The sequence below is a fragment of the Austrofundulus limnaeus genome, unplaced genomic scaffold, assembly GCF_001266775.1.
Source record: "Austrofundulus limnaeus strain Quisiro unplaced genomic scaffold, Austrofundulus_limnaeus-1.0 Scaffold5, whole genome shotgun sequence".
NCBI classification, from domain to species: domain Eukaryota; kingdom Metazoa; phylum Chordata; class Actinopteri; order Cyprinodontiformes; family Rivulidae; genus Austrofundulus; species Austrofundulus limnaeus.
The window spans coordinates 4,315,077-4,331,404 of record NW_013952407.1 but is presented as its reverse complement, the minus strand read 5'-3'; the positions used below and the strand labels follow the sequence as shown (position 1 = coordinate 4,331,404).

The following is a 16,328-nucleotide window of genomic DNA, read 5'->3' as shown; positions in this document are numbered from 1 at the left end:
ACCTTATATAGTTAATTTAAATAATATAATTGATTATTTTTTTTATTCTATTCACAAATTTATCCTTGAATGGTTGGCACGGGCGTGTTGATTTATCCTTTTATCTTTAAATGTTTGTTTACACTGCGGGAAGCGAGTGCTGCTCTGAACAGAGGAGTCCTTTCTTTCTATTTGAACATAAAAAAAAATCAGTGGAACGGAGCTGCAGGCTGCTCAGTCACATGTAGGGTTGGAGGAAAGTTAACACAGCCTCCTTCTTTCTGTCTACGACCTTCAGCCACAAGTTCAGCACCTCCATGACATCATCATCATCTCCACCTTGGCACGCAGCAGCTCTTCAGAGCACCAGAGGCTGAATTCAGGGTATAAACGCCTACAGGTCGGTCACAGTGTCCTACTCTGAGTCTAAGAGCGGCATCAGACACCTTTTGTTGCATTTTTTAGGGTTCTGAAGAGTTCTGCAGGACAAAGCTGCGTCTGAACGAACCCCTGGTGCTTCTGATGTCAGTCGAAAGACGAAACATTCAGCTCAGAAACATATTTAACAGAGAAGTGGGGGAGAGGGAGGGAGTGGTACCTTAAATCAAAATAAGGGAGGAAACAAATGGCAATGATCCGGTGTGGTGTCTGATGGCAGCTCTTTGGGTCCTTTTTTTTTTTTTTTGACGTGTAGAATTACATATTTTACGTGTTTAAGCATCCTCAAAATTCTCATTATTAACACCTCACACACTCCACGACAACTCTGTGCTTCTGGGGGCGGGCCTCAGTATAAGCCACACCCTCTAAGGTTGTTTGCAATAATGATGTCAGTGACGGCATCAAACACTACCTGGATATTTCCTGTGTCTGTGGCACAGGTCAGGTGACAGTAGATCTCCTTGTTGGGAGAGCGGTTCTTGCTCTCGAACTGAACCTGAATGTAAGCCGTAGCGTCTTCGTAAGTGTTAGCACCTGGAGACAGACGGAGGGGGAGACGGTGAGGCGGCCGGTCGGCTYCGCTCAGGTACGACTGACGGCTCCACGACTCACCTGTGTATTCTGGAAAACAGATCGTCAGCGGCGACTTCTTGATCTTTTCAGCGAACAGATCTTTCTTGTTGAGGAAGAGGATGATGGAGGTGTCGATGAAGAACTTGTTGTTGCAGATGGAGTCGAAGAGCATGAGCGATTCATGCATGCGGTTCTGCAGGAGGAAGAAATATGCCTTAAATTATTACTTAAATGAACCCAAAAATGAGTATTTATGGTTATAAATAAGTGCTTATCTATAAAAAGATGTAAATATTTAATGATGGTTGTAATTAAACTGAAGATCAATTGTGATATTTCACTTCCATTGTTGGTATTTTTTTAAAATCAAAACCAAATATTTAAGTGCCTGTGACATACATTTCCTTCAAATACAAAAAGTCAAAGAAAACATTTTTATTTATAAGAAACTTGGCATAATTTGACCAATTTTGTCACATAACTGACATTTTCTTTGAATTTGGCTCAGCCAAAGTGAAACAGGAAGTGACATCAAAGGGGAACTCTAAGAAAGAAAGCTCCCATTTGTTTATTGACACAATGATATCAGAACTGACTCTTTGTTTCTCTTTAGTGACTCAAAATAATCTAAAGGAACATCCGGTTCTTCTCTAGTCAGTGTGTTAGCCATTTTAGCAATGCTCTGTTAATATTCAGACATTCCCCTTCGACATCACCTCCTGTTAACACAAATATGAAAATATGAACAACTGTTCATCTCAGCGGTGTGAGAAAAATATTTGCAATATGTTATTTACGTTATCTTTCCAAATATGCATTCATATTACAAATATTTGATGTCACAGGCACTTTAAGGAGAAGTTCGTGATCAACATCAGCTCATCCATGTTTTCTACTTGAATAAAATCTAAATTTCAGTTTTTTAAAGGGCTTGAATTATAAATGTAACAGATTAAAAACTAAAGTTTCAGCTCTACGTCATATATTGAGACTTCAGCATTAAAACACATCAACACAAATCATCTCAGCTCATTTTAATTTCTGGTTATTTTTAGGCATTCAAATTCATCACGTGTGTTTGTTTCCCTTGTCAGCACAGAAAGGACTCCAAACAACCTAAAATTTGTATTTCAAAGGTTTTAATTTACTGAATTTTCCGAAAGAATCACCTCAAACTTTCTTATACTTTGTTTCCAAACAGCGAAAACTTCTTGTAATTACTGGGTAAGTAAAGTAGTGTTAATCAGTAGCTCTTTTGGCTTTTTTTTTTTTCTGGCTGCTTTTCCTCTCTTTCTGTCCCATCAYACATCATGGCTGCTTGTGTTCAGTGTTTGCTTAAAAGGAGAAAGGTAAAGAAGTGCCAGAACTAAAAAAAATAAGATAAAATAATCTTAACAAAGACCTGAGAGATGCTTCATCCTTCAGCTGATCATCTACTGGACATATTTTCAGATAATAGCTCTTCAGGAATCATCTTCATGATGCTAAAATTACAATTTATTTGTCTAAAGTAAAAATACATTGTATATTTGAGACTATCTGCAACAAAAAGCCTAARATCCCAGTTTATAATCTATTATTTGCCAAGTTATTGTGTGTTTGGATGCCTTTTTATGCTTGAATGGCACAGTTAAGTGATGTAACAAAACAATTTTAAAAATCCTCTAAAAGTCTGCAGGTGTTTGAAAATGAGTGAAAGCTTACAGAAAGTTTGGTTTCTTAGAGGAAAAATGTCAAGAACTGAGGGACAGAAGCAGCCACCTAGCTGATATAAAACAATTATTATTCATTGTTTTAAGTTAAACTGAAAAGCTTTATGATTGTATAAATATTACCATCGTTTTTGGACAATCTGAACAAAACAAAGTTGACTCAGCCTGAGATATCAAACACTTACAGTCGTTTCGTCTTCATGGAGCACTTGGTCGTAACCACTCAGAGCGACGCAGAAGATGATGGCCGTCACGTCCTCGAAGCAGTGGATCCACTTTTTCCTCTCTGACCTTTGACCTCCGACGTCAAACAGCCTGGAGAAGAGAAGCCGCTGCGTTAGATGTCAGGACAAAGCAGCTGAGATACCCGTCCCGACGCGACTTGCTCACCGGAAATGGAGGTTTTTGAAGGTGAAGTGGGTTTCGACGATGCCTGTGGTCTTCACTCGAGTCCTCAGGATGTCCTGCTCTGTGGGCTGGTAGTCTGCTGCTCCGATCCGGTCTAGGCTGTCCAGGTAGCTGTTGGGAAATCAAAAACACATTYAGGATCAGAGGAACGGTGCTCCTTTTAAACAAACAACGACCAAAAAAAGACTCCTCTGCCTTCTTGTACTCACTATTGAGCAGAGTCGTTAAGCTGATATTCCCGAGCCCGGTTGAAGCACTCTTGAGTCCCGGCGTCGGCCCATAAACGCTTCATGGCGGCGAGAAGCTCTGCCGAGTACGGTTCCGTGTCCTCCATACGACTGACGACATCACAAACCAGCTTAGCGTCGGCCTGAATGAAAAAACAAAACAGTGCCGTGTATTATTTATCATCAGACGTCACATTAAAACGTCTAAGTGAGTGCAGAGTTAAAACGAGACGTCTTTATGAGGTGGGGGGGGGAGTGAGACGAACTTTTCGATCCTTGTCTCCAAACTCGATGCCGAGTGAATCCATGGCTCGAAGGATGGCCGCCAAGCTCTGGATGGTGTTGCTGTAGACCACAGGCTTATACTGCTTCACATCATCCCCAGAAAAGCCATCTTCATGGATAATCCTGCATGCGTACAAAGACATTAGCAAAGAGGCACAAGCCTGGGACTAAAAGTCTCACATGTCCATATGTTCCTGCATTTCATAACAAATATCTTGTTACAATAAAAGCTTCCAAGTTTTTGGATAAAAATGTGCGCGCAGTGGTTATTTCATTGTGTTTGCTGCTCCGTCCTCTCCTAAGAGTGTGCTTGGATTTCAATCTGCGGTGTGTAACTGGGCGGTAATGTGATATTTAAATCATTTACGAGCAAATCAATCAGACCACCGATCAATCGCTGCTTCCGCCAGACTGGACACGATGAACCCCCACCCCACCCCTCGACTGCATCGAGAACAAAATCCTCCTGAAGCTGACTCTCAGAGCAGGATGCACGGGGAAGGAAACAGATAAGGGATGATTGTTTTCATGCTTTCATCTCATCAGCGCACATTATGATCAGCCACCTGGCCTGAATCTGCAGCTCCATCATCAGAATTAACAGTTTGATCAAATAAAAAAAAGAGCCTGCACGGGGTTGAATGAGCTTTGTTTATGAATTAGTGCTTGTCTATATTTAAAAAAAGGTAAAATTTTGCATGTTTGTTGATGTACTTGAACCGAAAATCAATTAAAACTGAAAAATATCACATTTAATTTAAACTTCTTATTTTAAAAAATCATGTGAATCAAGTGATTTTTCACTTTTATTGTTGGTATTTTTAATCATATCCTCCAAATATTAACGAGAAATGATAACTTCTTCATAATCATTATCAGCAATAATCCACAGAATATGTTCAGCTTGTATAAAATCTGAATTTCAGTTTTTTAAAAGGTAAATTTAACAGATAAAAACTAAAGTTTCAGTTTTGAAGTCATATTGAGACCCTTAAGCATAAAAACAGACCTTATCAACATGAATCATTTCAGCTCATTACAATTTCTGGTTATTTTTAGGTATTCAAATGTGTGTTTGCTTCCTTGTCAGCGCAGGTAGGACTCCAACACCTGAGCTTTATGACTCAAAAGTGTGCAGTAAAACCCATCCATCTGCTGCCTGCCTGGTCTACAGGCGAGCCCTGAGAGTATTTGTAAACACTATCTGCACCAGCATCTTGGGTTTTAGGGGCCAGAGCAGTAAGTTAAGAGCCACAAGGGAGCACTGGGAGGGTAATGAGGTGAGTGGAACAGGGGAGGAAACTGGGAGGAGACGCAGAGGTGTTAGACCGAACAAAAATCTGTTTTAAAAAAGAAAGAAAAAAAGGGGGAAATTACTTTTTTCGTGCTGAAACATCTAGAAAACCCAGACTAAGAGGTTTATGAGAAACAACAGCAGTCGTTTAAAACATCAAAGAGTCATTTAGCTTAGACAGGGAAAGGTTTAGATGCGGTTTTAGGAGGCATATTTCTGCGTAAATCCGCTTTATAGGCAAAGTACTCCCGGCGATATCGGGCACTTAAAGCCATTAAGATTAAAAGCAGAGGTATTCACTAATGGAGCAGGAGTGACCTCACCGTTATTCACACACATACACACACGGTGTCTAGTAAAAGCCCCTCGGTAACTACATTTCAGCACCCCCGGCAGTGAACAGCACCGGTGCGGCCTCCGCAGCCCGGTCTGCGGGAGGTGCTCCACCTCCGGGGCTTCGGCCTCAGCGAAACATGGCGGCTCAGACCTGCCTGTGGTACCGACAGGGGGAGACGCAATCTCAGGCCTTTCACTCCCGCGGAGTTCTTAAGAGGTAAAAATAAATAAAGTGAATGGACAAATAAAGTGGYGCTTACTTCATCTGTTTGACGATGGTGCTTTTCCCGGACTCTCCGCCGCCTGTGAACGGAGGAAGAAGAAGTGAGAGCCGGCGGAGAAATCAATCAGTACCACGGAGAGCACCAACCTCCGCCCGCCCGCACCGAGCAGCCCCGCGGCCGCTCGTCTCTCTCCTTCCTTACCGAGCAGGAGCAGCTTGACGTCCTTGGCGGCGACCAGCCCGTCCTCCTTCAGGTTCTTCTCGATGGCCTTGCTCCGGTCCAGAGCGGCGCGCTCCTCGGCGCTCAGTGTGCACCCCATGTTTCCAGGCGAGTGAGCAGTCCCGTCGTGTCCCCCGGTCCGCCCTGTCCCTCTCCGGCTCGCTGCGTCGTCTCTGAGTCGCGCTCTCTCCTCCACGCGCCGTCCGCTACAGCATTTAGGCCCCGGATTGAGAGCGGAAACAGAACCGGGAGCCCGAAACGGTCTTTTCTCCGCGAATGTGTCTCTCTCTGGCGCGCCGTACCCTCTCCCGGAGGGGTTGGGGGGGTGGGGTCGTTGCGCTCGAGCCTGCGGGGTCTGGGTTGTTGTCAGGTGGGGAGGGAGGGAAGGGGGAGTCTCGAGCTCTATCTTTCTACAGGGCGGCGCTGATGATGACGGTGAGCGCGAGCGATTTCATTTATCTTTTCAGGGGAGGCAGGACGGTTGGGCAGGCCGTTGTACCACATAATCAAATCACACAGTCATCTGCAGTCTAGTCAAATTTATACATTTTTACTGGTGAGACTTATAATTGTTTATTTTGACATCAAATCTGACAAAATGATTAGTCAAAATCATTTTTTAAGTTTAAAATTCTTTAAAATTTTCATCTCGAAAGCTTCAAAACTATATGTTGTTTGTTGAAATTCGAAGCAAATAGGTTTTGTTTACAAGAGGGCCATTTGAAAATTATCTTTTATTGTTTTATTTTTATTATCTGTCTTTAAAAGGGGAACTCCCTAACATGATAATGATGTCAAACATTATAAGAAGAGATTTCCCAACGTTATGGCAGTCAGCAGAGGGGAAAAAAAATCAATTTCAAAGAAGGTAAAAAAAAGCCTATATGGTCTTATATTTATATGTTTATTTTAACATGAACATTTTTGCCTTAAACAGCCAAACTATTATGTAATAAGTCGGCTTGCCATACCACTTAGCCGCGCGAGACTCGCTCAACAATCTGGTTTACGTCAGAGCTATCACAYTCTAATCGCATCCGACGACAGATTATTTCAGTGAAAGAGGTATTTAAATGGTCAGTGTTGCCCTATTGTCCCTGGTTATTGGTTAAAAAAATAAGTGTCTTGTAACGTCAATAAAATGTTCCAGCATGTCCACCATAGACATCCATAGATGCCCTATTGGAAGCTGAACGGCATGACCATGTCGCCGCCATATTGGAGGGGGCAGAGAGGAGAAAGCAAAATGCCTCGTAGTTGTGCGGCTTGGAAATATTCTAACACTTCAGATGTCCAAACAAAATAAGACGGAATTACCTTTCACATTCTACTTACTTATGCGTACTATAGATTGTATTTAAGCCATATTCTGCACGATTTTCACCATTTTAACATTGTTTTGGGAGWGTAAACTTGTCAACAAAAATACTGGTTTTTYCTGCTCACAATTCATATGGCATTTACTTTAGACTGCACAATATATATAAATAAAGTTTTACTAGAATAAAAGTCATAGTAATATGAGGATTAAGTCATAATGTTATCATAACAGAGTCACGACCTGTATCAGGTCTGTTGTGAGCAGCTTCATCAAACAGCAGCCACTGTATTGCTCGTACAGATAACATGTGAGCGAACTTAAACAGTAAACTTCACAACATTCTTCATTTTAATGAAAACACAAGATTTATTTTTGTAGGAATTCTCATAATAATGGATGGCTGTACTGGAAAATGCAATTTCCTTTGGGGGTTAATAAAGTATAATAATAATAATAATAATAATAATAATAATAATAATAATAATAATAATAATAATAATAATAATAATAAAGTTATTGTATTAATAATTTAACAACTGGGTTAATATATCTGGTCAGAATGAAACTGTCAAAAGTTCAAGATTGTTAGAAAGTTCTTATTACCAACTGTATCCCTTATTCAGAAGATAAAATAACGAATAAATAAATTAGTTCAGTCAAACGTTTTGTTAGACTGTTGTTGCTGTGTTTTTAGGCTTTTTTTTTAATTCTGTATAGGTTTCCTAAATTCATTCATTACAATTCATATAATAATACAAAGTGTARCATATATTGATTTTTATACTACTTTACTTTTACAGCTTATGAAACATATATTAATTGTTTGTGGGATCAATCAAGTTGTATTATGTAGTCCTGTAAGAAGTTTAATGCATTGTTTTTCTCTGTTAAAATGTGCTTTATGAAACAAAGTCCATTCATTTGTAGTAGTTCACAGCGCAGCCGTGCCACTTCCAATATGGCGGACGCACAGCCTCGTCACAGCAGCGGACTGACACAGTCAACGTGGATTCTACGTATTCATATCTATGATGTCCACTGTCCCTCTCCTAGTTATCCTCGGGACCTGGGTGACGTCAGAAACTTAAGTAGGTCTGAAAAAATGAAGGTGAGCAGGATAACCAGGTAACCAGGACGGGACGACAAAGAAGATCATTAAAAGCTCTATTCACTTATTTTATAGTTTGACCCTAAACACACAACGTATTATTTAATAATTCATTAAAAACAAAAAGCTGCTCAAGTGAATAACTTTAAATTAGTTCCACGTTAAGGCAACTTATGCAACTTCTAATCAAAAACATTCAACTAAAGTACAAAAGATACTTAAAGCCTTAAAGGTAAAGCTGCAGAAACATGGTCAGAGGCAGATAAAATATTATTATATAACATCATCATTATTATATAAATTAATTGGTTGCCATTATTGATATTWAAAAAAATAAAAGATGCATTGCTTCTGCTGGAGCACAGTTCATTTATACCCCTGAAATATATTAACCTTTCTAAATAAGCTGATTTAATCCACCAAGATAAAAATAATCATAAAAAATAGGAATAAAAATATATTTTTCACATCACCACACTTCTTGACAGAATACCTCTGCTGAAATCTAAATCGTAAAACTTATTTTCATCTATAATCTCATTTAAATGCACCTTGTTCACTTATCATACAAACAAACCTGCTTAAAACAGGACATAAGGATATTAAGCTGTTAAAGCTCTATTGAGATGAACAATTTTTATTCCATACATTTTTGGCATCTTACTCGTTCCACAGCTTTTCTGTTATTTCAACAACTCAAATCAAAACCTTCAGCTCATTTATGCTGTGAATTTTGGTATTTCATACGGTTTTAAAGCTATTTAGATTTTTACTCATTGAAAATTAATGGAGTTATCTTCAACATCCTTAAAAAACCTTTTGTTTATGTTTATTCAGCAAACTGCATGCTTCCTTGTTTGTGCCTTTGAGCTTTTTAAACTACTTTTTAGCTATATTTCTGCTTATATAAGCTTTTTCTGCCTTTTTAATTATCTTTCTGCTCATTTCAGCTATACTTTGGTTAATTTAACAAACATTTAAGCTTTTGCCAGCTTCGTTTTGCTAATTTGTCTTGCTTCTAAATGAAATGTTTTGCTTATTCCTCTTCTTTTTGTACAGCTTTTTGTTCTAGTTTTGTTTTCCTGCTTTCAGCAAAAGTAAGCTGTTCACATTTAACTCACATTAACAGTTTTCAGCTTCTTCAGCAGCTTTCAGGAACAATATTTCCGACTGCATTTTTACAAGAAATGCAAAATATTGTCAAAATCAGCCTTGGAAAAATAAACAGGTAGATTACTGCACAACAGACCCAGAAAACAAATAAATCTATTTGACTTCCAGCTGTAAAGCAGATATAAAGTGAAAATAAGTGCGTATCATATCATGTAACTAATTGGTGCCACTAATCCACCATCACATCTGGATGGACGGTCCAGAAGAGTGTGAAGGGAGGGGAGTAGAGAGCAGGGGCGGAATCAGAGGGGTGGCCCGGGTGGCAAGTGCCATCCCTAGTACCTGACTGGCCACCCCCAAATAATTGATAAGTGGGGATCTTGGATTTTGTATTTGCATTTATTGTTTGTTAAAGTTTTTTTTCTAATACTACTGTACTACATACATTTTCAGCTGTGTATGTTTAAAAATGGCTAAATTGTAGCCCTTTRTAAACTTAGCATTAGAGGTTAGCTTAATTTAGCATTAGCATTTCAGTTCATTATTTCTTACAACAGTTGAATTAAAGCCATTTGGTATTAGCTGTGGCAGCCATCTTGAATTTTCAAATCCAAAGTGCTTTTATGTATTTCTATATGAACCCTAAAAAAATCACTTTGGCCTCTCTGCGTGATCCCTTGCAAAGAGGTTAGCGCCGCCCCCCCACAGAGAGGACTATGAATGAAACTAGCAGACACCGAACATCATCTGCGACCACCGCACAGAGACGGAAACTCCTCCTCCTCGACCTGAAGCACCCACAAGGTGACTCGTACAGCTACGACACCGGCAATCACCGGTTCAGTCACACTAAACTGCACATGCGTGTACGACGGCGAGTGATGGCAGAGATGAGAGCGGATTAACGCCAAATTACACCGGAGGGAATTTRGGCAATATTATGTTTTCAGTTTTAATTACACTAATGCATCAAACACAAACATTAAGCCTTTTTTTCACATTCATTTAATTYGCAAAACACCCATTTTATAGGAAAAAAGGGATAACCTTCATCAGAAACAACAGGTTTTATCTGTAAATAAATTTTTTTAAAGCAGAAATATAAAAGGGCACATGATAAAAACAATTTGTACAGTGTTTTAAACACCTGACAGCATTTTTAGAACAGTGATGACAGAATAAAAAGCTGATTGATAAATCCTGACTTGAATCATCCAGCTCTCNTATAACTGCTGCATTGATATGCAAGATACAATCCGTGCACGTATCAGGTCAGGCTGAGTCTGCTACACACACACACACACACACACACACACACACACACACACACACACACACACACACACACACTGAAGAACACAGACATCAAACAGGAATAATCACTTGGATTGTAAGGCCTGCAGGACCCCCCTCCCCCTCCCCCCACACTCAGACGACCCGTCCTTTCAGTTTTCACGACTCGTGCTCAGAGTTACTCTCGGGGCTGCACGTCCAGAATGTTTTCAGCCAGGCTGGTGAGTTTGCTGTCCTCCAGAGCTCTGACCAGTCGGCTCAGCTTGGCTGCCCTCCCCTCCGCCTGGATGAAGCGGCTGAGCAGCTGATAGGCTTGCTCGTACAGCCCTTCTCTCTCGTACTCGTAGGCCAGGTTGTCTATGGCCGGGCCCTTCAGAGCGCGGCAGTTCTTGCCCAGGGCCCGCCCTACATGTCTCCACTGACGGCCCACTCCGTTAGAGAAGCTCTGAACGTCTGCCGGCGTCAGCATCCGGTCCTCTGACGAGTCAAAGGAGGAAAAACAATTTTACTAATCTGTGCTTCATAATCTTTTCATGTTCACTACTGTAATATAATCAATAAGTACAAGGTTCAGTGATTTAAGTCTTGTTTTCAGGGTTTTAAATGGACATGCTCCTAAGTGTCCATTTAAATAAATAAAGGAAATTAAATGATTCTAGKGTATTTGTTTTGTAGTTTGAGTTTATTTGTGATTATGTTTATAATTATTTAGCAACATCTTCCAGAGTTTAACTCCTTGTGTCAGTGTCAATTTTATCTTTTTCGCACATAAAACAACAGAAGTTGACCAAAGTGCTTTAAAATTTAGAAACTGATTACTGACTGAAAACAGAAATCAGTTTCATAATGTTTTTATTCTTTTTTAAATGTATTTTAAACTGTTTTATTTTCATGTCTCTAAAAGCCCATCTAGGGACTAATATTGTAAATTAGCCTAGGCTACAAATGTTTTAGTGTACAGCATTGTTAATACTTGACACTTGTTCCTATTCAAATAAACAATAAATGAAATGAAATTCAAACATTAAACACTAATTTAATATATTACACGGATGGGGCCATTTTATTTACACGCAAAGCATTCTGGGTAAATGGTGACATGGATAGGTCCTCGGTGTGAGCGAGCAATATCCATCCTGAAGGTTAATCTTGGACAATATCTGATGATCGACTCTTTTAAATGAAACCAGAGAGCRTTGACAGAGAGGAGAAAGTAGAAATGACTCAGCCTGTAACTGAAAATGTGGATGGAGGACCTCAGTTTAGCTTGTTTGTTGCGCTAGCACCGAGCTAATACATATAAGGCAATATAGCGTTGGCGCTAGCACAAAGGCTAACAAGCTAAACTTGAGGTCCTCCATCCATATTTTCAGTTGCAGTCTGAGTCATTTTTGTGTTCCCCTCACTGTCATGTGGATGGAGGACCTCAGTGACGAGAGGAGAATGTGTAGCGCTGAGCTAATACAGTACATATATATGGTGATAGCGTCAGGGATAATGCTAAAGCTAACAGGCTAAGATGAGGTTCTTCTTCCATGAAGCAGCTCTGTTGTCCTCCATCCATATTTTCAGTTACAGGCTGAGTCATTTCTACCTTCTCCTCTCTGTCAACGCTCTCTGGTTTCATTTAAAAGAGCCGATCATCAGATATTGTACAAGATTAACCTTCAGGGTGGATATAGCTCGCTAGCAGCCTCGCACCGATGACCTATCCACGTCATCATTTACCCAGAATGCTTTGCGTGTAAATAAAATGGCCCCGTCCGTGTAATATATTTTTAAAGTTTTAGTTTAAAAATTATAAAACTAAACAGCCGACAGTATTTTTACAGTCTTTATTTTACAGTTAAAATATATGTTTATCAAATAAAGTCTAATGTTACAACTACTCGGGGATCCCTTTAAAAACATCTTAAGATCATGTAACGTCTTTAAATAAAACTCTAGACCTGTAGATTCTTTACTAGMTTTGGTTTCTGTTGGGCAGTTTTAAGGTTTTTATTGAATTTAACGGTTGTGTAGGGCCTACTAGTGATTTTTTTTCCCTTCCTGTCACTCTGCCTCTGCCCGGGGACAACAGATGAAAATTAGCTTGCAGCTATTTCTGGTCTGTGCAATCAGTGTATTGTGCAATGTCCTCATTAAATAAACTAATACATTAAACAAATACTAGATGTTTGTTGATTTGTTTAATTTTAACAAAAACCCTCTGCAGCCTTTTATTGCTCCTCTGTCTGGTGTTTGTTGCTGAGTAGGTTGTGTTCAGTGGACCTGAAGGCCTGTAAATTTAAAAAGAAATTAAAAAAGAACCATCTTTTAGATGCTACAGAACCTTATAGAGAAGAGAAAAGATGGAGATGAGCTAAATGCACGTGAAACATAAGGAGTCTTTATGTTGTTTCATTGTTAAAATATATAGTTTTTACTTGACAAAAACTGAAGAAAAGAAACATTAAATTCTAAAAAAGGGATACATTTTTTTTAAGTCAAAGGAGCAGCTGTATTTTATTTATTGGTATTTAAGGCACAAACTAAAGCTGCAATGTCTCGTTTTGTCTTTTAATTTCACAATAAATCTTCATATCCAAACAAGTCTCACTGGTTTAACCAACCTGCCATCAGTAAATATCTCTGAAATCAAACGCAGACAGACAGCATCAGACAGGATTTAAACAAAAAGATGAATGTTGCGAAGAAGTAAACATGAATGTGACAGCTTGTTGCATTCTAAGAAGATGCTTTTAGAACGTCCACCCACAAATCCCACATGGCGAGGCCTGGAGCGAGCGTCCAACAGCACCAGCGTGAAGAGAACTGGAGCCAGAACCACGCTGGGACCAAAATGACAATGTGATTCCCATTCGATGCTGAACTACAGCAGATCTGTTTCACTTCAGCAACTCTTAGTTCAAGTGGGAACAGTTGTTCTGACTCACCGAACACTCGGTTCTGAAACTTGAAGCAGTTGCTGGGGAGGGGGGACTCTTCCTGTGGGGTGGTGGTGGGCTGAGGAGTCGGACCCAAGGCCTGGCTCTGCAGCTGCTGCTCCAGATGATCGATCTCCTCGTCACGCAGGCGCTCCGGCTGGCGCCAAAACCAAAAAAAAAATTCACTTAAAAAACTTGATGTGGAAGATTTCAACAGGTCTGCCTCATTTTATATAAACACAGCATCAACATTTTATAATATTAAAGATTTAGCCACAAAAAACAAGACTTTAGCCAGAAATTGAGCTGTAGTTTCCTCTCTGTCAGACTAAATTAATACATTAAACACAAACCATTTGACACTCCATATCTAAACCAACAGATATACTCGGTGTACCTGTGAAAGGTGGATGTGCTGTAGGCAGACTTCCAGGTCGCCCAGACACAGATCCAGGATCTGAGTGCCGGCTTTGAGCTGGGTCTCCACAGCGAACTCCTGAGGCAGAGCGAAAAGCCGGCAGGCGTGCTGGCAGAGGGACTGACGCACCGCTCCGGAGCTGTAGCCCTCCAGGAAGTGCTGACATGCTGCCACATCCACAAACTTTACCTCCACCCCCAGGAAGGGCTCAGCGTCGTGGACCTTTAGGATCTCGCAACCGCCCAGACCTCCTGCAGAATCTGACAGGGAGAAACGCTGATTAATTCATGAGGCACCGTGGACGAGCTTCCCTCTGTTTCAGMCCCTGGCTCATGCCCGACGGATCCAGACTCTGTTCACCTATAAGGGTCAGCTTGATGACTTTGAAAACGTTGAACTTTCCCTGCTGGTCTTTGTAGAGCGACAGCATGTCCACATCAGGGAGGAGCGAACGCAGAAACATGACGGCGCATCCCGTCCACGGCTCCCTGTCCACGGTCTTGTCCGCCATCCTCTGAGCACAGAAAACAAACTTGCTGAACTACAATGCAGGAGGAACAAAAGGAACTAGAGGCGCCATTACGTGACTGTTTCTGGCTGGAGAGAGCGGCCATATTGATCAGGTCGAGGACGAGCTGGTGAAGCTGAATGTGGTAATTATGACATGTTAAACTTAAGTCAGCACATCAATGAAACTCAGTTTGCTATTGACAAATATTATTTTAATCTGATAGAAATGCTCGTCAGTAAATATTATATCAGGCAAAAACATGTTGCCAGTACCAGAGGTCGGCACTAACAAAGTAAATTTAGTACTTAAGTAGTTTTTGAGAATTTGTGTTTTACATTTCTCTAAAGAAAATTTACACTTTWGGAAACCTTTTCAGCTGAATATTTTCTGTATTTCTGAGTGGCCGCCTCTGAAGTTATGATTATTTAAACCAGGAGTGTCAAACTCTGTTATAAAAAAGGGTCAAAATTCAAAACTTGGTTCAAGCCAAGGGTCAATATCAACCAGCATTTCCTAAAAAAGTTGTATAACAAATTACTTACATACTTAGAAATACAAATGACTTTTTCCAAATTATATAACCCACATAACCTAAAGTATAATAAAATAATACATTTAGAAAGTAACATGATTAGCATTTATTTTTAATGCCTTACTCTCATTTATTTTTGTTTTAGACATTTTATCACAATCCAGCAAATCAGTTAAAAAAAGGAAACAGTCATCAAAAATTCATTTTTTTTATTTTAAAATAAGAAGAAAATACAGAAAAATAAAGTAAATTCTCTGTTGCTCTTTTGACTAAATTCTTAAGCTTACTGACAAATTCAAATCTTATTTTTTCAGCTTATCTTCCATCTGTCATGACAAGAATGCACTAAATCCAGCAACAAAAAGAGAAACCATGAAACTTTATTGAATTTAAAGTATTACCTTTGGGGCCAGATAAAATGTTGACAAGGGACAGATTTGTCCCACGGGCCTTGAGTTCAACACGTGATTTCTATCTTAGCAGCAGCTCAGAAAATAAATAAATAAATAACTTTACAGACATTAGTTTGAAAAGATAGTTTTTTTTAAAGGTGAGGCATGACATTAAAGCAGGGGGTTAAAAGAAATAAGAACTTTATCTCAAGCTGTGTTTTCTTAAACTCAATTTAATTGACAGGAAACAGTTGCTCTCAGTGAATTCACCTCTACCTTTTTTTAACCCTCCTTTTAAATCCCTCATTACATAAAAACGTGCATAATCTGGTTCCTCCCCTCCCCCAGAATGGTCCCGAACTCCTGGACCCTGCAGCTCATTGGTTCTCTCTCGTTTCCACGAGTGAGCCCTGACGAGAAGCGGCTCGCTGTGTGGAAACAGCATCCTCTCAGCTGGATTATAATGTATTTCCTCATATTTCACTAATCACAGCACGCTTGGCAACTATAGGAATGCCTACAACTTAGCCAGTCCGCAGTTTTACATGATCCTATCTGCTGCTGCTCTGGAAGTACACTGTGAGATTAGTTCACCAGCTGTATGAGGATTACACAAACAGTAGGAGCTTAAAACATATCACTGATCTGTTGCTGCCAAAAGGTTACCTCTAGTATTCCCTGGACGGCTCACGTGACACTCAAGCAACAAGATGCTCGATTCATGTGAGAGCACAAATACATTTTTGAGAGTTGGTTTAAAATTTTTGTCTTAGGTGGCTCAGATGTTCGAAGGACTGACTTTTCAATATTGAAGGAAAGAAAGTCACCATCAGATGTTTTAAACTAGATACCGCATAGCGGTAACATAATGACCCCCACACGCACAAATGCACCAGAACTCAGAAGTCTTTATTCCTAATAAATGTCATGCTACTGCATCCCAAAATTGTAGTGGTTTGGGTGGGGGTCTTTCTTTTTTTGGGGTGGGTGGCGGGGGGTGTTGGACCTTAAGGAT

General features: G+C 40.0%; 2 protein-coding genes across 2 annotated transcripts in view; both read right to left on the bottom strand.

The window, feature by feature from the left end:
• Window positions 1-6,027, bottom strand: part of gnao1b (guanine nucleotide binding protein (G protein), alpha activating activity polypeptide O, b) — a gene marked incomplete in the record, with an annotated part of 6,481 nt that extends 454 nt beyond the window's left edge. Inside the window, 8 exon segments of the mRNA XM_014028010.1 lie at window positions 1-954; window positions 1,033-1,186; window positions 2,891-3,020; window positions 3,096-3,224; window positions 3,323-3,483; window positions 3,607-3,748; window positions 5,516-5,558; window positions 5,681-6,027. Coding sequence (XP_013883464.1) covers window positions 767-954; window positions 1,033-1,186; window positions 2,891-3,020; window positions 3,096-3,224; window positions 3,323-3,483; window positions 3,607-3,748; window positions 5,516-5,558; window positions 5,681-5,798 — 1,065 coding nt within the window.
• Window positions 6,028-10,534: 4,507 nt separating this feature from the next.
• The window catches only part of tradd (tnfrsf1a-associated via death domain), a 15,516-nt gene continuing 9,722 nt past the window's right edge, over window positions 10,535-16,328 (bottom strand). The window contains exons 2-5 of the mRNA XM_014027936.1: window positions 14,239-14,392; window positions 13,858-14,138; window positions 13,470-13,617; window positions 10,535-11,010 (exon numbers count right to left, since the gene is read on the bottom strand). Coding sequence (XP_013883390.1) covers window positions 10,712-11,010; window positions 13,470-13,617; window positions 13,858-14,138; window positions 14,239-14,389 — 879 coding nt within the window. The 5' untranslated portion in view covers window positions 14,390-14,392 and the 3' untranslated portion in view covers window positions 10,535-10,711. The remainder of the gene's footprint in view (window positions 11,011-13,469; window positions 13,618-13,857; window positions 14,139-14,238; window positions 14,393-16,328) is intronic.